The 22,944-nt window shown below is 45.5% G+C and overlaps 1 protein-coding gene across 5 annotated transcripts in view; it reads left to right on the forward strand.

The window, feature by feature from the left end:
* NRBF2 (nuclear receptor binding factor 2) overlaps positions 1-22,944 on the forward strand; it is a 329,426-nt gene that overhangs the window by 204,807 nt on the left and 101,675 nt on the right. For 2 of the 5 annotated variants that reach the window (XM_078643212.1, XM_078643213.1), the window contains exon 3: positions 4,283-4,323. The exons of the other annotated variants lie outside the window; for them this stretch is intronic. In XM_078643212.1, coding sequence (XP_078499338.1) covers positions 4,283-4,323 — 41 coding nt within the window. The remainder of the gene's footprint in view (positions 1-4,282; positions 4,324-22,944) is intronic. 5 annotated transcript variants of the gene reach the window in all.

The raw sequence follows: 22,944 nt of genomic DNA on the forward strand, positions 1-22,944 counted from the left end.
AGTTCGCGTACCGGGTCGCTCCCTGGGAAGCGCACCATCAAAAAAGGTGGGAAAGTAGTTCACAGAAAATCTACTGGAGACAATTTCACCAAATATAGATTAGCTCATACTACATACCAATCCCTACCATTTTCACAAATTTGATTGGAATTCCATTTAACCATTTAACCTGTAGAACTCTCTAAATACCCTGAGGTAAATTACTTCTCAAAACACATCTGAAGTGTTGGAATTGACAACCAATGAAAATGTTACTTTCATTTTCTACTTTTTTTACCTGACATTTGATTGGTTATGTACCTGAATATATATAAAGAAAGAGAGAGAAACACAGCCATTTTGACTACTACTTCCTGAATTACATTGCAAGATCATTTTCACTCACAACTTAAACTTCTTTTTAGAAGGTGAGATATTATTTTATAAAATTGAAAACATTTTCAGATAGTTATATACTATCCCTCTGTAAGAGTTAGACATTGAGAAAGGCTTCTTTATTATAATTATGGATTGATTTAGGTTTCTGTGGTATAATTATGAATTTACTTAGGCTTCTTCACAGGCACTTTTTAATAGTACTACTTCACGCCTGAAACCATACAGTGCCCATAGATTACTTCTCTGTTATAAACTCACAAGTACCTGTCTGAACTTAAACCCAACAGTGCCCTATCTCTACTGATATATTTATTTTTTATGCAAATTACAGCAAGAAAATGGAAGGAGAGCAGAATATTTCCTTCGAAATTGTTCTGGAGAACAACACAGAAAAAGATATTGAGGACAATGATGACTCAGATTTCATGGATGAATCACGGGACCATGAATTAGTTCAATGTGTAGAATCTGTGGATCATTTACTTCATTATGATGACGGTCAAATGTGGGAAGTTATGTTCACTCAACAAGAGGACATATCTGACAGTCAAATGTTAGACATTCTATTAAATTTTGAAAAACAATCCGAAAAATAAAATTATATGTAATATTAAAAAATTATTTGAGTCTTTAATCATTTTTATATGTAATTCATAAACTAGTGAAATGTTAGAAATGTTATTAAATGTTGAAACACAATCACAATAATAAATAATTGCTTAAAAAATAAAAAAATTAAAAAATAATCAACAAAACCAACAATCAATTAACATACAGTATTTGAAAAATCTATCATTCATTTTTCATTATAGTACGCTGCCTAGAACGCTTCCCGGTTCGCGGACCGGGCGCTAACCACGAAAAAAAACAAAAAAAAAATATTTTTGTTTTTTGCCCCGCGGTGCCCTTTTAAAGCCTCCACATTAAACCTAGGGGATCAGGGAGGATCTACTATGCCCCCTTATGGTTATTTCCACCTTTGTTTTGGCCTCCTTGTCTCTCAATCCTCCCGAGAGACAAGATGGCGGCCGCTCCGGACTGTTTAGAATGTTGACAGACACCGGAGAGCCAATCAGCTTCGCTACGCGAAGTTCCGTTACGCTTAAGGTCCGCGGACCGGAGCGCTGCCCGGATCGCGCTTACAGATATATATCTTTTTTTAAACGTTAATTTCTCAAAATCCACTGGAGCACATATATTGAGACCTAGAAAAGGCACATCGGGCTACCAGTCCCTACAATTTTGCCAAGTTTCATGGAAATCCATTCAGCCGTTCGGGCTAAAAGTGAGGCCAACCGCCCTATGGAAAACTCAATGTTAAAAACACGTTTTGGGACCCCCCTTTTTTCTCGGCCCCCCCTGGACGAACACCCCCCAAATTTTCAGGGGCTGCTCAGAAACAAAATGTTCCATTTTCCAGAAAATTTCAGCCAATTCCGTCCACAAACGCCAAAGTTATTAGACATAGAATTTTCAAAAATCCCATAGGGAAAAAATCCTAACTATATATACCTACTGGCGACCGCCAGTAGGTAATATGTGTATATATATGTATGTGTATATATATATGTGTATATATATGTGTATATATATATATACACCACACTCCTGTTCCATCAGTGATCGGCGGAACCAAACAGGGATGGGCCTCCAGCTATCCTCTTCAAATGTAGCGAGCAATAATTACAAGCAAAAGAATCACTCCTCAAGTGAGTTGCAGACTATATTTATTCAATGGAAAGACGAAGCGTTTCACTCTACTAGGGAGCTTGTTCATATATATATATATATATGCAAACTTTTTTCCCTCTGCTATCCTTCTCAATTCAAATAACTGATTAATATCCACCACTCAAATCACTTTCATATTTCACTATTCTAATTCACCACTAATTCTTATCGGTTCCGGAGTCACATGCTACTCGCCAAGAAAGTGCTTCAACACCCCATTAGGGTTAACAAGTGCACACCTTTTTCCCCTCTTCTGTCACTACGCTATCCTTCTGAAACCAAATAACTGACTAACCTATCTCTTAGACCTGGCACCATCGGCGTGGGTCTCTCTTCCATTTTTGCTGTTGCCTCATGTGTTTTTGCTGGTGTTAGATGTTTTGGGCACTGTGCCACTGCCGTCCCGTGCCACATTCCAAGTGCTCCCTATTGTAAATTAATGTATTAATTTGTGATTCCATGATTGACTGATTTGGTTTACTTGTCCGACCCTAGTACAGTGCACCAGGAGTGCCCAGGGCTTGTAAACCAAATACTGCTGGTGGCTTGAAGCACTGGTTGTGCCACCCACAGAAGCAGCCTTGTAAAATGTGTCTAAGGCCTGCCATTGCAGAGCTTGTGTGCAGTCTGGTACTGCCATGTTGACTGAGCACGTGCATCCACTTGCCAGTCCCTAAACCTTCCCATCAGACATCCCTATGGTAGGTCCAAGGGCAGGGTGCATTGTAAGTATATAAGGTAGGACAAGCCCTGATGTGTGTGGCATGTCCTAATAGTGAATTACAGCCATTTTCGTTTTTCACTATTGCAAGGGTACCTGTTCTCCATAGGCCAGAATGGGCAGTTAGATTATTACATTTTATAATCCTAACTGACTCAAGGAACACAGAGTTTCGAGTTTAGTATGCTTGAACTCAGAATGATAAAATACATCTTTTAGTGAAGTTGGTTTTAACATTCTGTGTTTTGAAAATACCACTTTTAGAAAGTAGGTATTTTCTTCTCTAACTTTCCAACCCTGCCTCTGCTAGGTTGTGTATTCCTTGTCTGGAGTTTGTGAGTGACAGGCCTGGGGGATTCAAGGAGACAGAATGAGTTGGCCCAGTGGTGAATAGAGAGATCTGCATCTAGATGGGTGGGAGGAGTTGCACCTGGGAACCTGAATAGGGCTGTGCCTGCCTTCCACAATGCCGGCTCCACCCCCTGTGGTGCGTCTGTTGTCTGTGCCCTGCACAGTGAAAGAAGAGAAGGAATCATGTAAAAAAAGTGCTCCAGGGCTGTGCTTTCCCTCCACAATGGTGGCTCCACCTCGTGTGGGGCGTCTGATGTTTCTGCCCTGCACTGTGAAAGGACAGAGTGCTCCAGAACTGGGTTGGACTAGGCAAAGGCCTCTCTGCCCTCACAGAACAAAGGATTTTGGGGTATAAATATTGGGACCCTGATCCCAAGAAATTAGATCACTTTTGGACTACAAGAAGAAACCTTTGATGAGGAGAGGAACTTGATGCCTGTCGCATCAAGTAAAGGTACTGTGACCAAGTCTGTCTACACTTGAGTGGGCCTGTATCGATGCGGTCCGCTGGATTTGTTAGACTCTGTGTTATTTAATCAACGCTGTAGCCGGACAGGGCTACTGACTCGCTTGGAACTCTGATTTCAGCCTTTTTAACAAGAACTCTTTATTTTTAATATTACTGTGGATTACTCTTATCGTTTTTGGTCTTGTGGTAAATCTATATAAAAGATACTTATTTTTTATAAATATACAACCTGTGTGGTGTCCATTTGTAGGGTTGTCACTTGATTACAATATGTGTTCACAAATGCTACACACACTGCCTCTGAGATAAGCCTGTCTGCTCGTGCCAAGCTACCAAGGGGGTGAGCACGGGTTATTTTAGGTGTGTACCCCCTTACCCTGACTAAAGGATAGGGTCTTTATTTGTCACAAGCACCTACCTGTGCCAACTAGAGACCCCCAATTCTAACACAATCCAACACTCAAATTACTTTCATAATTCACTATACTAATTCAACACTAACTCATTATGGGAGTAACGTGCTACTTTGAGAGAGTGGGTATGTTTATAAATTCAAGCAATGATACTTCACTTGTTGATGTTATTTTTCTTAGATATCCCTTTAACAGTGTTTTGTTATTTTTTTATTACAGTGAATCTTGCTGAAGCCTTGAAGTTGACTCAATCTGATCAGGTGAGAGGATGATTGATCAATTTATATTTATTCTATAAATCTGACAGAATAATGGGTAACGGGCATGTGCAAATCGTACTTCCACAATAATCCTTTAAACAAAGAACATGAGGTGTTGTCATTTTACTGCTGATAGAAGTTACACACCAGAATTATGAAAGGATTAGTGCAAATGCTCTGAATAGATACTATGTGTTAAAACTAAATCAATAAGTGGTAATCACAAATGAATTACTTTTTGGTTCCGGAGAGGGCTAATATTTTTGACAGGTTTTTTTATTTCTATTCTTATCTTTTTTTAACTTCACTATTTTTAGTATATATATATATTATAAATGTATCCTTCTTTGAGCTAATTCTTAAGATTACAGTATTTCAAAGGCCATATACCTTTATCTCAATGTTTATAAAAGACCATATTATATTTTGTTTCCACCTTTGAACCTTTGGAGTGGCCCGTTCAGGCATCATTTAGCAAATGTCTCCTTGCTAATATGAGCCATAGTGCCACAAACTTTCTCACCCTTTAGAAATATCAGCGACATAACCCAACAACATAACTAAAGGTTAAAATAGTATCTCACATTCCACAGTTTTGATTATTTCGTTCCATCAGTATCATTATATACCAAGGTGGAGCCTGGCTTGATGTATACATTTTGCATATGGTGACTTGCATCTAATGCATTCATGAACTTTTTTAGGATCCATTTGTTGTTCTAGTATGGAGGTCATGGATTTTCTATGAACACATTGAAATGTATGAACCTATATCTGTAATTCTATGGCACGACTGGAGGCTCAGATTATGCTATTCTTTCTTCACTTTATTTGGGCAGCAGCCATAAAATGAACACAAAGCTATGTTTCCCAAGAACCCAGGGAAAGCAGAAAGAATACCATCCACCAGTCAATGAACAGTCCATGCAGTATAGTTCATGCCCCTTCTTTCTTCGCTGCTCAGCAGCCTGCAGTTAACTGTTCGCACTGGCTTGCTTGATTTTTTTGGGTGAATTTGTGACTGTTTCTGGCGTGTTTGCATTATTGGTTTACATAATGATATTCGGCATGGTGTGCGGAGTGTAACATGCTCTTTCTTTTTCAGGGTGGCTGAGGGAGCGTCTCTCAGCATTCCTTACGTGGCATATGTGTGTTGCAGTCAGGGCTTAACAGGCGCAGTGGCTACCGCTGGGGCAATATAGGAGGCGCTCGCCTACCTTTGAGATGCTCCTCGAGCACCATGACTGTTGCGTGCTCTGTCTGCCATTAGCAATAGAGCCACGGGCCAGATGTACGACCAATCATTTTTGCGAGTCACAAATTGCGACTCGCAAAAAATGAATGTACAACCGTGTCTCATATTCTTTGCGATTCCAATGGGGTTGCAAATTGCATGCCTTATTAATATTCATGAGGCTGTCGCAATTTGCGCCCCCATTGGAAATGGCTCGCACTCACAGGAATCGTGGCCTGCTGCAGCAGATCACCATGTCTCTGACTGCTTTTTGAATAAAGCAGTTTTTAAAAAAAAATGCAGGCCCTTTTCCTCAAAAGAAAACTGGATGCATTTAAAAAAGAAAAAAACTTTTCAGTTTCATTTCTTAAGGGCAGGCAGTGGTCACTGGGACCACTGCCTGCTCTTAAAAATATTTACGCACCCTTTCACTAAGGGGAACGGGTCCCCTTGGGACTCCTTCCTGTTTGCAAGTGGCTTACCATCCTTTTGAAAAGGGTGATAAACTACACGTGTCTTGCCACCGCAAATCTTAGACTATTCCTATTCCTTCTCTTTGGCGGCCATCATGGACTAGTCTTTTTGACTATTTTGACCATCTGTTCATATATGCAAACTTGCCATTTCAGACTAAGCTCATCTACCGCGCACTATGCATAGCCCTATAAACACTCCTTCCTCTAATTTAATATGTGGCTGTTAGTGCAGTATTATATTTCTTCTGATAATTTGTACACTTATAGTAACCTGCCACACGGCACAGCTGCCTTTTAGTGCAGTAGTATATTTCTTATGATAGTTTGTACACTTGTGTAACCTGCCCCTCGGCACTTTTTCATTTGTAAAGCACCGATTACTACCTCATAGACTTAGGTAATGCACAGATTGCTACCTCATATACTCTGGTGGCTCACTAGTCTCACTTTTTGATCCTTGTAACTCACTGTTTGCACTTTTATTCCGTCCTTGCACAGCATCAGTATTATACTCCTACTTTTATTTTGCTCATCCCTGATACCTGCAACCTTTTCACTTTTTTCCCCCGGTACTGTCTGCATTTGTATTTTGCTCCCGTATATCATCAGTATTATACCTCTACTTATATTCGGTACATTTGTAACCTGCATCCATTTCACTTTATCTCCTGTGTTGCATCGATTGCTACCTCCTATTTTTAGGGTGCTCACTAGTGTCACTATTGACCCTTGTAACTTGTTTGCATTTGTATTGTATTCCTATATATCATTACTGTTCACCGTCCCGCACCTACCTAGACCGCCATGGATCCTGCTGGCAAGCACACATATAAAATCAACTACCCACCCGTACTCACCAAGAAAGCCGCTAAACGCTTCAAACACAACTGCCTGAGGTCCCACCCGGAAACACCCTTTACCGACTCCTACTTCTCACCGGTCAACGGATCCCTGAACACCAATATCATCTTCCACACCACACGCAGAGCGCAATGGAAAAAAGCGTTCCTCACCTTACTCACCGTCTCCACCTCCAGGAAATCAGCATATGGCCTAAAACTATCCATCACACCATCCCAACTCTTCCCAGGCAGGGACACCATTACTATCTACAACAACGGGATCGTACTAATGCAATCCAGAGACAGGAACCTGGAACTATTAGACAACCTGTTCCCCACCTTCAAAGAGCACATCTCCAATGCTCGGACCGCCACTCTTATCACCGCCAGTCCTACCACCCTTCACCACACAACCCCCACACACAACCCTTCTAACATAGTTCAGCACCAGAACGACACGCACCTCACATCTACCCCCAGCACCCTAGTCAATATCTCAGACACAGATCTCTCCCCACCATACATCGGCACCCCCACCCCCCCTACCTCCCCTCGGACCACCACTCATACCACACCCACTCCTCCCACCCCTGACATTACATCTCCCACCCACAACAAGTATAGCATTTTCCAGCAACAGTCCGACGCTCACAACGACAAATCCCACCCTTTATCCCCCCACCCTTTATTCCCCCCATTCTCAGTCCCTACTACCACCCTCTAACTAATCACGCAGAACACGCCGCAGTCTTAAATTTAACACCTTCTCCCCACAACAGGACCAGCACGAACCTCATCTCCCCCCCCATCCTCAGCCCCCATTACGCTACCTGCACCCCCGCCACCACTAATATACACTCATCCCCCACTGGCTCTCTCCGCCTACCACCAAGGTCCTCACCTATACTGCCAACCTCCTCCCTACTCCAACCACCCCCCTCCCTACCTCAGTGACACCCCCCCCTCCCAAACAATCTCTCCTCGGGGCCCACTACACGGATCCTAGCGCGGACACCAGCCCTCCACCCGACCCGCATGCCAACTCCCTGGTTATGCACGCACCCCTGACGCACCCACTGCCCACCACCAACACGCTGGACTTGATTATGGCCATCCTCATCCAGATCAAAGAAGACATTCACATCATCAAAGAGCTACTCGCCACACAACCCAAAGACCATTCACCTACTACCACCCCCCCTCCCAACAGGTCTCCCACCCTTCCGGTTGATTCCCACACTCAACACTCCACACACCGTTCTTCAATGCCTATTCGCAATCGCAACAACCGCCCCAACATGTCCCCCACCCTTCCTAATGATTCCTCTCACTCTACACTCCCCTCACTGGACTTCAATCCCTGATTGCAATCGCAACAACCGCCCCTATCGCCCACGCAACCCTCTTTCGGACCTCGAAACCCACACCCTCCTCAGCTCCTATGACCCAGCTCCCCTACACCACACATCCGCCACACACCTTGCCATTCCCACGATACACTCCAATCCCCTCAGACCCCCCACACTAAACAACAGAAGCTCCATACCTAATAACCTTAGAAAAGTTCCCCTCTCTCTAGAACCCTCTACCTCCCTCGACACACCCCGTCTCAAATGCACTCTCCTCAACTGCAGATCGGCCTCTAGACACTCCTCCGCCATCGCTGGTCTCATCTTATCACTGGACCTCGACCTAATCATCATGACTGAAACATGGCTAACCGAATCTTCTACACCGACATCCTGGTGCCTCCAAACTACCACATCATTAGACTTGACAGGCCCGGCAAAATAGGTGGTGGAATCGTATGCATACACAGGAGCAACCTCTCTGTTCTGAAAGTCACCTCCTCCTCCCTACCCTCCCCAACTTCCTGTGAATACATCTGCCTCGATATTATCAGTGAGGGCAAACCAATATGCTCTCTTCACGGCATTTACCACCCACCCGGGGACAACCATATCTTCTCCCAACAAATCATGGACATGATCTCAACCAATTCTGGATGGCAGCTCACCCAAATATACCTCGGTGAATTCAACCTCCATTGGAACGATCACAATGACGCGGTGGTAAATAGTCTTAAAAATTTCCTCAATGCCCTTGACCTCACCCAAATATGCAACAGCCCGACCCACGAGAAAGGCTCTATCCTCGACCTTATCTCCAAAGATGATTCCATCCAACTCGAATCGATCCAACCCTGGGACTGGTCAGATCATCATATTGTCACATTCTACATCAATGAAAAAGTAAAATTTAACCCGGCTCAATCCTCCAAGCCCAAAATTTGGAAAAGAGACCTGAAAAAACTAAAACCAAACTCTTTACCCCCTAACAGCTGCAATCTCCTACTTCCCCCCCCCACCGGCATTTCGGACGTTCAATCCTTGACTGACCACTATCTCAACGCAATGACCTCAATAATTAATGAGGTTGCACCTTTGCAACTAAAAAGAGTATCTACCAAAATCTCCAACCCATGGTACGACGGGAGTCTCAACGAGGACAGACGAGCCATGCGAATGGCAGAGCGCACCTGGAGATCAGCTCCCTCTGCACTGCATCTAAAAACACTGAAGAAAAAGAGAAACGCCTACTTCAGGAAAATTAAACGCTCAAAAACAGATTTCTTCAGCCACCAGCTCGACCAAGCAAGGAACAGGTCGAGAAAACTGTTTGAACTAATCAGAACTCAATGCAAGGAACAACCTCAGCCACACAGTAATATGCGCGAGGCCCCCTCCTGTGAAGACTTCTCCGCTTTCTTTATCCAAAAAACTGACAACATAAAGAGCGATCTCATCATTGACGCAAGCCTCTACTCCAAGCCTCATTGTATAGCACCCACTGAACGAAAAAACAATGCCACATGGTCATCCTTTGTCACCTATTCTGAAGAAGAGATAGGGAAACTGCTCAGCACCATTAAACCATCCAATCACCTCAGGGACCCCCTCCCTGCTAACACTGTAAAGGACTTTATCCCTTTGCTCCTCCCACTATGGACTATTATCAACAGCTCACTTCAACAAGGAACCATCCCTGACTCCCTCAAAGTAGGACAAGTCACGCCTTTACTAAAGAAACCTACTGCCGACCCTTCTGATTTAAACAACTACCGTCCCATTACCAATATCCCCACTCTCGCCAAATTGTTGGAAAAATGCGCACAACTACAACTGACTAAACACATTGACAAGTTTGGCCTCCTCAATCCTCATCAATCAGGCTTCCGAGCAGGGCACAGTACTGAAACTGCTATGACTCACATAATTGACGACGCCCTTCAAATGCTAGATCAAAACGATACCTGTCTCCTCATCCTTCTTGATCTCTCTTCAGCATTCGACACCGTTAAGCATGAGAATTTACTCGAACTATTAAACACAAGAATGGGTCTATCTGGGACAGTCCTCAAATGGTTCACTTCGTTTCTACACAACAGGTCGCAGAAATTCAAGAGCAACAACCTGATGTCCTCGCCTATACCTGTCTCGTTAGGCGTCCCTCAAGGTTCCTCCCTATCCCCAACTTTGTTCAACCTAGTTAGGGAACCTCTCACCACCTTGTTACAAGCGTCCAATATACACTTTCACATGTACGCTGATGATACCCAACTATATCTCAAACTACAATCCCCCAAAGACATTTTGCTCCTGAACTCAACGATCAGAAGCACCCAATCCTGGCTGGCCGATAATCATCTCAAACTCAATGCTCTGAAAACAGAGTTCCTTCTTCTCTCACCTCCCGCCAAGATCTCTACCACACAACTCTGGCTTAAACACCTAACTGCACTCAATGTCCAACCCACCATTGTAGACTCAGCAAAATCCTTAGGCATTACACTTGACACCAATCTCAACATGCAGCAACATATCAGCAAGGCAACTAAGGGAGCGAACTACCAAATCAATACCCTGAGGAAACTTAAACCCTTCCTCCCTGCCAATGACTTCCAAACTGCAGTACAAGCACTAGTCATCCCTCGAATAGAATATGGCAGCATCGCCCTCTGTGGACTCCCCCTAACTACTACTGCACCCCTAAGAGCTTCTCTAAACGCTGCAGCGAGACTCATCACTGGTTCAAAAAAACACTCACATATCTCCCCTGACTTTAAACACCTGAACTGGCTGCCTTTCGAAGCCAGAATACATCTGAAAATCGCCTGCATGACGCACAAAGCTGTCCACATGAGCTCACCAAGCTATCTCACTCAGAAGCTGACAATCTCTGGCGGCTCTAGAAACACCAGAGGCACAAACAATCTTCTGCTGAAGCCTCGAAGATTCCGGAAGGAAAAAACTTATAAACGCTCCTTCTCAGGAATGGCACCCAGGATCTGGAACTCACTCCCCCCCTGAAACGAGGCTTATCTCCTCCACTACATTGTTTAAGAAAGAAGTAAAAGCTATCCTCATGGCTAAATACACTTGAAGTGCCATGCTGATCTCTTTTAAGACTCCGCACTGATCTGTACTACCTGTTCGACCCCGTGGCTTATTTGTTCTATATGTATTAATGACTTATGTGATTTTCTTGGCTACCACGTGTTTGTACTATTAGCATTTTTACGTACCTGTTTGACTATGTTCCCTCATGCTCCCCCTTTCTATGTAAAGCGCTCTGATATCTGCAAAGATCTTGTTCGCGCTATACAAAACTTTCAAAATAAATAAAATAAATAAAAAATCTTACATTGCAGTCAGAATCGCTATTAGGAAGGGACGCCCTTGACACACCCCTCCCTAATAGCGAGCCGCAAACCATATTTTGTGAGTCGCTAATCGGTTAGCGACTCACAATATATGGTTTGTACATGGGGCTGGCGAATTTTAAGGTTGCAAACGGGCCAAATTCCAGTTTGCGACCACAAAAAAGTAGTAGATCTACCCCATAGTGCGTTGCGGGGCCTGGTGCCATGCAGTCTGGACCGATCTGCCCACTCTGGAAGCCTGACGCCCATTTCTGGGTCTGTAGCTGACGGGTGAGCCCCATCCTGCCAGTTGTGATTGAAGTGACCACCAGGCCCGCTGAGGGGGTGGGTACGTAAAATGTAACGTCTTAGGCAGTCTGCCGTCCGGTTTTGACTGTGATTAGTGGCCAGTCTGTACTGCCACACGTAATCTTCATTTGGGCCCACACGTAATCTTCATTTTGGGCTTGTTCAGCACCGCTTGGCCACTACAAATCTATTAGGGTGTTGATTGGTCCCCCTTCTTGAGTGTTTACTCTTGTAATGCTAGCAGGATTCCTAGCATGACATTGGTCCTACGATGCAGGACTCCCTGGATGTATATTTTGAAGTGGAATCTACCTCAGTTATGCCTCTGCATGACGAGTTTTGTGACACTGTTGACGCCTGTACCCAGCATGCTTTCGCATCCCTGGCTCAGCTAGAGTAGAAGATAGTGAGGTTGACTCAGGCCCACCGGCCGCCATTACAGCGCAGGGTCGCCCTGGGTCACAGTGTCAGTCCCTTAAGCACCCCTTAGACCAGGACGTTAATAAGGACGCTTGTGAGCAGCTCAAGAAGGCCTTCCTCCAGTCGTAACCGACTTCTGTTCCTTCCCTGGGGGGGCAGGGTTGGGCGGGACTGTAACATTCCGGAGGATCCTGTCAGTGACCCAGGTCCCTCGAGGCCTTGGTGCCCTTCTATGTGAGACAGTGGGAGTCCTGGCTCGCTGTCTTGTCCACAGGATGACCTGGTGGCATGTATGTTGGACCCGGATGATTTGAGTCTTCCTTGTGCTCCCCTAGTGACAAGGTGGCAGTATATGTGGTGCGCCATCTCAAAGACCCTGGATAAGGCTGTTCGGGACTGTTTCAGGTCGGTGTGCCCCCAACCTACACTGGTGGTCAAGGTGGCCCTCACGTTGAAAACTGATGAGAGGATGAATACCTTCCTGGCCAGGTAAATAAGGGACCCGAAAAAAAGCATTGCCTACTCTCGGCAGTCACCCTGGGTAAGTTGTTAGATGTGTTGGGCTTTCTGACCGAAATCCTCGACACAGCAGAGGAGCCATATCAGCCAGTGTCCCTGATTTCTCCAGAGGTTCTCTCTAACTGGGCCCAGCGCGTGATTATCCTATTAGAGAACGCTAATTGTGTGTGGTCAGCAGAGCAGAGGAGGCCCCTCAGGAAAGTTGACCCCAAGTTGGGGAACAAGGCTGCTTCAGAGGCGGGCCCATCAGCACAAGGGGGACTCTTCGGGGAGCCCTTCATAAAATAATTAGGCAAGTTTGTGCAAAGCTTTAGTTCTTTGGACAAGGCACAGGCCTCCATTAAGAAGATGTTTTCGGGGGCACTAGAGGGCGCACAGCAAGATGGCTGAGTAACTGTGCAGCTCTGCCGGCCGATCCGGTATCCGACTAAAATCCTACTAGAATAAGGTGGATCGAGAGCACCAAAAGGGACGCATTGGTGACATCAGTGGCCCTGGGCAGTCGTGACAAATCTAGCGGTCCTGAAAGAACCAGAACCTGAGCAATTTGGGTGGTGAACCTGGCGAGGCCGAACAGGCAATATGGCGGGCATGAGTCGCTGAAGCGCACCTGGCCCGATCTACGTAGCAGAAACGTACAAAACTGGCCAGCAACACATTTGCAGGCGACGAAATACCCTACCTGAGGTGCGAGGGAGAGCTGGGATCAACTGGTCGCCTGGTGCCAAAAGCTGCTGTGGAAGGGCCTGCCGAGAGCGAGGTGGCGGAGCCCTGTGTGTTAGTGAGGCGGGCTGATCTGTCCCCTGGGGCCTGCGTGCTGTGGACTGGTGCAGCGATAATCGAAGCAGGACGGACCGGCACTCCGCTGGGTGGAGTGCGCGGTGAATCGACCCGGAAGCCGCGCTGCAGCCCCGGAGGGCTAGGACAGCTTGAACTGGCTCCTGTGGCTTAGGCCCCACTTGCGCATAAGCCCCGGTACATAAAGGCAGTGGCAAGGCGATAACGCAGGGCGAGTGCAGGAAAAAAAGGCAAAACTGTGGGCAGCAGAATAAAATGCGCAACCAGAAAATTAGTAGCGGCGATGTAGAGGAGTGCTCCATTTCCCAGAAAAAGGGGCAAAAAGTTTTTTGTTTTTTTTTAAGAGTGAAAGCAGCCAAAGAGATTAAAAGGAAAATAATAGACGAAAAATACAACTGGTTTTGTTTGGACAGCAAAGAATAGACTGCAAAGACGATTGCAGATGTAAGCGACTAGTGTCTGTTATAGAGATTAGGGCACAGTTGCTCTGGCAAGGGTGTGTAGCATGTATACATTAATTGCACCTTAAGTGCCAGAAGTGGAGTGAGCCAACAAAGGCACAGTGCACAGAGGGAAGCGCTATGAATCTGGTGCTGGTGAGTGCAGACAGCTTGCGACATACGTGTGACACTGATCACAAACGCCAAGAATACATAAAAATTAAGTGTACACAAACGAACATGGGAAAAACAGTCAAGTTGCAACCCCGTCTCAAATTTGAGATGAGGAAGCCGAGCAGGTCGCAATCGTAAAAATACCTCAGACTCAGAAGTGGATGCCCTACGGAGACCACTCCCTCCCAAGAAGCCACACTTCTGGCAATGCAACGCAGCCTCCAGTCAATTGATGGCAAAATGGATGCCCTAAATCTTTGAAAGGACCACATGTCCGCAAAGATGGAAAAGCAGAATGGGGGAGGTGGAGCAGAGAGTCTCAAAAACTGAGGACGAACTTACCACGGTCTCAGACAAATCGCTAAACATGTAAAAGGTATTGGCAGTAATTCAAGCAAAAAATGAAGATTTGGAGGCGAGATCTAGAAGAAATAACATCAGAATTATTGGGCTGCCAGAATCAACAAACACAGGTAAAATGGAGACATTTGTGGGGACACTGATCAAGAACATATTTGGAGCAGACAACCTATCTCCAATGCTGATAGTGGAGCGTGCACATCACTCAATGGCGGTGCACCCATCATTGCTAGGTTGCTAAATTCTAGAGATCGAGACTATCTTGTGTATGGCCTGAGAGAAAGGGACTATTAACTACCAGGGTAATTCACTGGCCTTTTCCCCGATTTCACGACAACGGTACAGGCGGCCAGGAGAGAGTTCATAACAGTAAAGAAGTTCCCAATTTCAGAATACATTCCATATGCTATGCTATAACCGGCTCGACTCAGAATTGGCTAAGAGGGTGCAACAAAAATTTTCACCAACCCAAAAACTGCACTAGAATATGTCAACACACTAAAACGACGCAGGCAAGAAACTTCTAAGGACATCGACGATAAGGAACAGTAACTCTTTACTTATGATGTGTGTTGTAAACATGGAGAGGAGATGCACTGCAGGGTGCTACATGCGAGACCACGATTTGAAAGAATATACATTGCTTGGGGCCCCATTTGGTTAGATAGAATAGGTTCTCTCATAGTAATACTACAAGTCAGGAACTATAATTGTCATAATATTCTAACAAAATTGACCGGTCGGCCACCTCCTGCTAAGTTGGGTGGTATATTGCACTTTAGCGTTCCCCAGTGGGTGTACCCCATATGTGTATTGTCATGCTTTGTCGCTGGGGGGGGGGGAGGGGGTATTTTTGTGCATGGCTATGTCTTTAGCATGTTGGGTCTGCTGAAGTAGGTGGGGGGTGGGAGAAGTTTGCAGCAGGTACGGTATTATGAGCATGTGGCTTGTATAGATTACAATTTACATTGACGATCCAGGAGGAAATGTGCAGCTAATGTAAGAATGTGTCACAGGTCTAGGTAGTACTATAAAGCTTTCAACATGGAATATACGCAGGCTTAACAACCCCCCAAAAATGTGCTTTATCTTAGCCTATTTGGATAGGATAAATGGCCAAATCGCTTTCCTCCAGGAACTGCATCTTACTGTACAATTATTATTATATTAGAATTTCTATAGATGCAAAAAGGATCAAATATAAATGAGGAGCAGAGTCCGTGGTGTTAGAGTGAATGGGCTTTATTGCATTAACTCGAGTTAAGGGAGAGCTCCTTTCACCAAGCAGGTTCAGGAGAGTTCTGAGCTTTATTCACAGAGTACAATATTTATACATTCTTTGCATACATAGGGAGGAGCCCTCCAAGCAGAAGGAAAGAAAAAGATATGAGCATGTAGGCGTTCACTTTAATGAGTCATAGGTGGGTGGGTGCATAGAGGGGGCAGCAAGGTCAGCAAAAACTCGCACTGCCTGTTTGCGTAACTTTATCAGACTTTTACACGAGGGCTGTTTCCTTTCCGTTGGTCAGGGAGGGCCCTGGGTGTCAGAGTGACTAGCATGTCTGGTCTTATCTCTAGCTCGGGGCAGAATGCAGATTGCTCTCATCTGTAGAAGTGTTGCTGCTTCATACTAGCAAGTTGGTTTGGCCCTTCCTGTCCACCCCTTGTGTAACTGTCTTGGAGGTTTCCCTTGACATGGGCCCCACTTATCTCTGAGAGCCTACAGCAAAACTGGGCCTTATCTCTGCAGAGGGGCTTCTGCTCGCCTCCTGCTCAGGGCCGGAATGCAGCTTTATCAGGTCGACCCTTGTTTGACACTGTGAAGACACCCCGGGCTGGGCCTCTTCTCCGTGACTGCTCAGCAAAATATCTAATGTGCTGCAGAGAAATGTAACATGTGCCTTTTTCAGGGTCTGGCATGGAGGGGCCTGGTGACAGAGAAATAAGGCCTCTGAATGTGAAGTAATGCAGGGGTTTTTATTCAACATGGCAGATGATGAGAGGGTAGCGCGTGGGGGCACAAATACATATAAATATGTAATTTTCTTCATTCCCTCCTTGTCCCCAAGCTCACCCCTCTAATACACCTCTATTTTCATCAGGCCGTTAATGTGTTCTTGCAACATGATCTTTTCATTTTTTCTGCTCTGCACATGTGGACGGGGAATGCAGGCAGTGGCGCACAGACCGCAGATGGCCGGGCCGCATTGGATGCAGAGGCAACAACTGAAGATGATAAACAGTATTGATCCTACTACAGTCAACACTTTCCATCCCCATGTTGATACTAATCCCCACAACCAGCTGCTTAAGGACCATTCTCCTTTATCCAGGTCTAGCTGACTTGACATCTTGTGTAGCTTGGCAATGGCCTGGTATACCGTAGGTGCGTTATTTGGAATAAACACACAACAACTCGTGGAGATCAATCTGCATACACCACCACGGTCAGCCAGAACGATGTCTAAAACAATGCGATTTTGTAGGGTCATGAGTCTATCCGCGACCACCTCGGCTGTGAGATTAGAGAGGGCACCTGCCGTTGCATCTATCGTATTTTGCACCACTCGTGTGAGGTGGCGGATGTTCCTGCTGTTTACCATTGGACCCCAAAATGGAATGACTCCGGCAAAGAAGTCTCCCGCCTCCTGCCCTGCTGTATCTTCTGTATCTATGACCCCCCCTTCGCCGTCTGTTATAGACAGTCAGAGGCTCAATTTCATGATAGTCCGCAGGGGCAGTGTAGGTGGGGGGAAGGAGAAAAGCAATGTAACAAGTGCCGGACCAGCCCTGTGGGAGCCATGTATAACCTTTATCCCCACATATGAAGTAGATGCTCTGTGCGGCTATAAGCCGTGTATTGTTTGTTCCATTCAAATTTACTGTGTGATTGCAGATGCTATCACCCATACGTATCTTTCCTTTACTTTGGACACAAAAAGGGGCTTTCGTTGATGCCACAAAAACAGGTGAAACTGATCTTTTTCTCCTGTCCATATACTGATAATATAACTTATTAGATCTGTTACCGTGGTCAGCATAGGCTTCCTGCTCTAGTGGGGTACCACATGCCCTGTTCTTTTCACCTCGCCAACATAAAATGTATAGGTGATATCGGAGCTGAGACTGCTCTTTTGTGTCCGTGTTGGCCATATAGGAAGCTTTGTTTGTTTCCCACCAACCAGTACAAGAGCCTTCATAAGAAAAAGGGAGAGTGATGAAAGGCATGCCTTTGGCAACTGTGTGGGGAAGAAGACCGCACACCCAGCAGTTGGATGTGTTTATGGCCAGTTGATGTTGTTGTAAAAGGGTGATGAAAGTATTGTTCTTAAATTCATTTCTTCTGTTCTCTAAGTGTACTGGGAGCTCAACATGTGAGTGTACTGTGGTGGCGTTCTGTGAGACAGCAGGTGGATAGAGAACATGTAAGAACCAGCCAATACTTATTACCACAATGCTCATAAAAATTACAATAATCAGAGACACTATACATCTGCTGTGTAATAGCTTGCAGTATTTCTCTCTCATATTAGTCCTTTTTTCTTTACTGTTCACTAGTTTATTCAAGTCAGACATCATGTTCAACCGCTTCACCACCGAGTGGACTTAGACAATCAAACGTCGACTGACCTTCTAGATCTCAGTTTGGAAGTGTACTCTTGCTGGGGAGTCTTTTCCAAAAAGGGGGGCTTAAAGTCTGTACTGTCTTTGTTTTTAGCAAATGTTCCGGTAGTCCCAAAGTATTTTTTACAGTGACTGGCATGCAGCCACCCCTTTCTTCCCTCGACTTTGATGGCCGTCCTCGTCGTCAGCAGGACTAATTTTGGTGCCTTCCACCTGGGGTCCAGAGGGCTCGTCCGGTCGAAGTTCCTCACTAGCACCCAGTCCCCTGGGGCTATGGCATGGTCCTCGACCTGGGTGTTGTCAGGGAAGGCAGCGGCAACCTGCGAACGGCAAGAGAGTAGTGCAGACATCAAGGAAGCCAGGTAATCTGTGAGCATAGTACTGTCAACATCAGTTATTCTTTTAGGCATTGGTGTACCCCACATATTCGGCGGTCTTCCAAAGACCACCTCATATGGGGATAGTCCGTTTCTAGAATGAGCTACCATGCGCATGTAAAAGAGGGCAACCGGTAAGGCTACCATCCAATCCACGCCCTTTTCTGCACAGATTTTAGCTAATTTTGTTTTGAGGGTCTGGTTATGTCTCTCTACTAAACCTGCTGCTTGGGGATGCCTTACACAATGGAACTTCCAGGTATATCCCAACAGAAGGGACACCTGTTTCATGAGCTCAGAGGAGAAGGGCTGGCCATTGTCTTGAGTAAATGACACGTGGCAACCCGTATCTCGGGAAGAACTCCCTCACTAACTGTTTGGCTGTTGTAACTGCAGTATAATCTGGGACTGGGTAAGCTTCTGTCCATCTGGTTAGGGCACACACCACTACCATGACGTACTTTTGACCTCTACGTCTGTCCATTTGGATATAATCCATTTGGAGAACCTCAAAAGGGTGATCAGGGGGATGAAATCCACCCTGTTCCACTGAGATGCCTTTTCCAGGGTTGAATTGGCAACAAATCATGCAAGTTTTCACTTTCTGTTTTGCTGCCGCTCGCAAGTGTTTGTTAAACCAGATATTCTGCAGGCCATCCAACATTCCCTTCTCTCCCAAGTGTGCCGGGCTATGTGCTGTCTCTATTATCACCTGTACCATAGAATCTGGGAGGAACCATGTCTTTTTGTTTTTAGTCATCCAACCCTGGTCAGTCTGGACCCCTCCTTGTTCAGTCCATTTCTTTATTTCATCTGGAGTGGCATGGGTCTGTATATCTTGTACATCTTTGGAGGGATCCCTGGCTGTCATAGTCCTTGTCAGTGGTAATACCTGTGAGTTTGTTATGTCAATTGGAGTCTGAGCTGTCTGTTTAGCAGTTCGGTCTGCCAGGTCATTACCTTGGGAAATGACATCTGTGGCCTTGGTGTGTGCTTTGCATTTCAGGATCGCTATGGCTGTAGGTAGGTGTATTGCTTCTAACAAGGCCTGTATGAGAGGGCCATGCTGTATCTTGGCCCCGTGTGAGGTCAGAAAACCTCTCTCCCTCCATAGTACCCCAAAGTCATGAACTACCCCAAACGCATATTGTGAATCAGTGTAGATGTTAACCCTTAACTGTTTTGCTCGTTTACAGGCTTGCGTTAAAGCAATGAGCTCTGCTGCTTGTGCTGACAGGATATCTATTCTTTGTGTCTCTATGATCTCCTGGTTAGTAGTTACGGCGTATGCTGCCACTAATTCTCCTGCCCCTGTTCTCATGCATGATCCATCTACATAAAACGTTAGGTCAGGGTCTGGGAGTGCAACATCTGTCAAGTCTTGTCTTGGCTTCGTCACTACATTTATTACTTCCACACAGTCATGGAGTGTGGTGTCATCTGTGCTTGAGGGTAAAAGAGTGGCAGGGTTGAGTATGTTACATCTTTTAATCTCTATGTGGGGTTGAAATAGTGTCAGCTCGTATCCTGTCAATCTTGCTACAGTCAGGTGTTGTGTCTGTGTCCTATTCAGGAGAACTTCCACTGCGTGTGGTACTTGTACTGTCAGGGAGTGTCCCAGCACTATCGAGTCACTTTGTCTTATGGCCAAAGCTGTGGCCGCAACAGATTTCAAGCATGCTGGCAGAGCCTGTGCTACAGGGTCCAGTGTACTAGAAAAATAAGCACATGGCTTGTGTTTCCCTGCTTGGTCTTGTGTGAGAACAGATAGTGCTGTTCCATCCCGCTCTGTCACGAACAGGGTGAAGTGTTTCTTGTAATTAGGAGTGGCTAAAACTGGCGCTTGACATAACGCCCGTTTTAGTTCCTCAAATGCTAGGGTGTGCTCTGATGTCCAAGGGAGGATGTTAGAGGTGGCCGTCTCCAATGTAGTCAATTGTATGAGTGGCTTGACTATGTGGGCATACTGGGGAATCCATTGTCTGCAATAGGAAGTAAGGCCAATGAATGCACGTACTTCTTTCTGTGTTTTGGGTTGTGAAATGTTGGAAATCAATTTAATTCGTTCTTGTGTCAGCTGCCTACCCTCCTTGGACAGCAAGTGCCCTAAGTAAGCCACTTGCTGTTCACAGAACTGTAACTTCGAAGGGGATACCTTGTACCCCTTGTCCGCCAGAAAGTGAAGGACCGTAAGGGAAGCCTTTTCACAGTCAGGTTCTGATCTTGCTGTGATGAGAATGTCATCCACGTACTGTATTAATGCTGTGTTGGTAGGCATACTTATACTGTCAAGTTGTCTCTTTAATGCCTGACTGTAAACACTGGGGCTTTCTGTAAAACCTTGGGGAGCTCTTGTAAATTTGAAGCTGCGTCCTTTTAAACTGAATCCGAAAAGATATTGACTGTCAGGATGTATTGGAATGCTGAAGAATGCATTCTTCAGATCAATGACCGTGAAAAATGTTGCCTCAGAATCAATGGCAGTAAATAATGAGGAAATGTCTGGGACCACTGGGTATTGTGGGACCACACATTTGTTCAGTTCTCGAAGGTCAACTACTAGTCTGTAAACTGGGGGTGCTTGAGGGTCTGTGCGTTTAAGAACAGGGAGGACGGGGGAGTTACACACATTTGAGTCTGTCTCCACCACCACCCCCTGTTCAATGAGTTCTTGAATTATTTTTAATAAGGCTGTTTCAGCCTCAGGTGGAATCCTGTACTGTCGTATTCGGGGTAGGACTACTCCTTCCTTAAGAGTGACCTCGTGTGGTGTTATATCCATGTAACCTACGTCAGTCGAACCTTGTGCCCATAGATATTGTGGGACATCCTGAAGTCTGGGATCAAAATCTCTAACCGTGAAATGCCCTTTGAAATCACGCAAAAACAGTCTTACTCCTTCTGGTGAGCAACAGATAACTGCTCCCAGTTCTTTTAGGGTCTTTATACCTAGTACATTTTCTGGACATGTTTTAGTGAGTAGTAGGTCTGTGGTGCGTGTCAGTGGACCCACCCCTAAAGAGACTGGTTCTGATACTTTGTTGACAATTGGCTTTCCAGAAAATCCCAGGGATATATTCTGTGAGCCCGAGAGAGGTGCCCCTGGGACCTCGTCATTACTGATGGTAGTCCTGCTTGCCCCTGTGTCAATCAGAAACTTTCTATCTTGCCCCAGCAAACGAGCATGTACATAAGGACCCTCTTGGTCCACAGGAACTGGGATAAGGGGCAAGCGATCTTCCCTCTCGAGGCTGTTTCATGAAAAAGATTGGTATTCTGGGTAGTCTGACTGCGTGTACTGATACATTTGAGGTGCAGCGGCAGCGGGCGTCTGGACCTGCTGCGGGGTGGGGGCTTGTGTCTGCTGAGTGTTGTACTGTCTAGGTGTATAGGGCCTTTTTTTGTTTTACCTGTGGCTATATTGTGCTTTAGGACGGGGCATTCCCTTACAAAGTGACCCTGTTGTTTACAATAATTGCAGGTCCCTTTAGTGGGTGCAGTACCATTCTTGTTCGTGTTTGCAGGTACTGTTTGGGCAACTAGCACCTTCATTTTTGTATCCTTCATGCGCTTCTTTTCTTGTTCTTGTTCTTCCCTTATTCTATTTTGGTGGTATTGCAACATCTGTAACATTTGTGAGGGGCTATTTGCTTGCCAAGTACTCTCAACCTTCAGCACCCTATTCCTAATCTGAGGAAGGGCGTTATCTACCAGCTTGGTCACAAAAAGGTGGGGATAGGCCACACTACTGTGTTTTAAACCACTGTTGACAGCGAAACATTTCTCCAACCTAGTGTAGTAATCGCTTGCGTCTTCCTCTGGTTTCTGTTTACATGCTGAAATTGCATCCCAGTCTTCCTTTTTGGTCGTCAATAGTCTTGGTAAAATTTGTATAAGGAGTTCGGGGAGCTCCTTAATTTTTTCACCAAGGCCATCCCCCGGGGCCCTACCTGCATCTTCAGCTTGCAACTCTGCCCATTTCAAAGTTTTATCTCCCACATCCCAGTCTTTCTCTTTAAGTTTTTCGTAAATGCCTGCTGGTAACAAGACCTTTAGTAACCTTAGGATATCAGGGTAAGTATAGTCTCCTATACGGAGTATATCTTTTATTTCTCTGTGAAACCCCCCCGGGTCTTTATCATGGGAAGGTAACAACCTCTTCATTTCCAGTATTTCTAGCTTGGTGAGAGGGGTATAGACATATACCCGCTGGACAGAGCCATCTTGTTTTGTTATGGGGTGGACCTCTCGCAGAGGGTACTGTCCTCTGGGGCGAGGATCGGGTGTCATTGAGGCGGACAGGAATTGTTCATTTTGGAGACGCAAGTCTAAAATGGTGTTAATCA

This window comes from Lissotriton helveticus, chromosome 5_1, assembly GCF_964261635.1.
Source record: "Lissotriton helveticus chromosome 5_1, aLisHel1.1, whole genome shotgun sequence".
Lineage (NCBI taxonomy): Eukaryota > Metazoa > Chordata > Amphibia > Caudata > Salamandridae > Lissotriton > Lissotriton helveticus.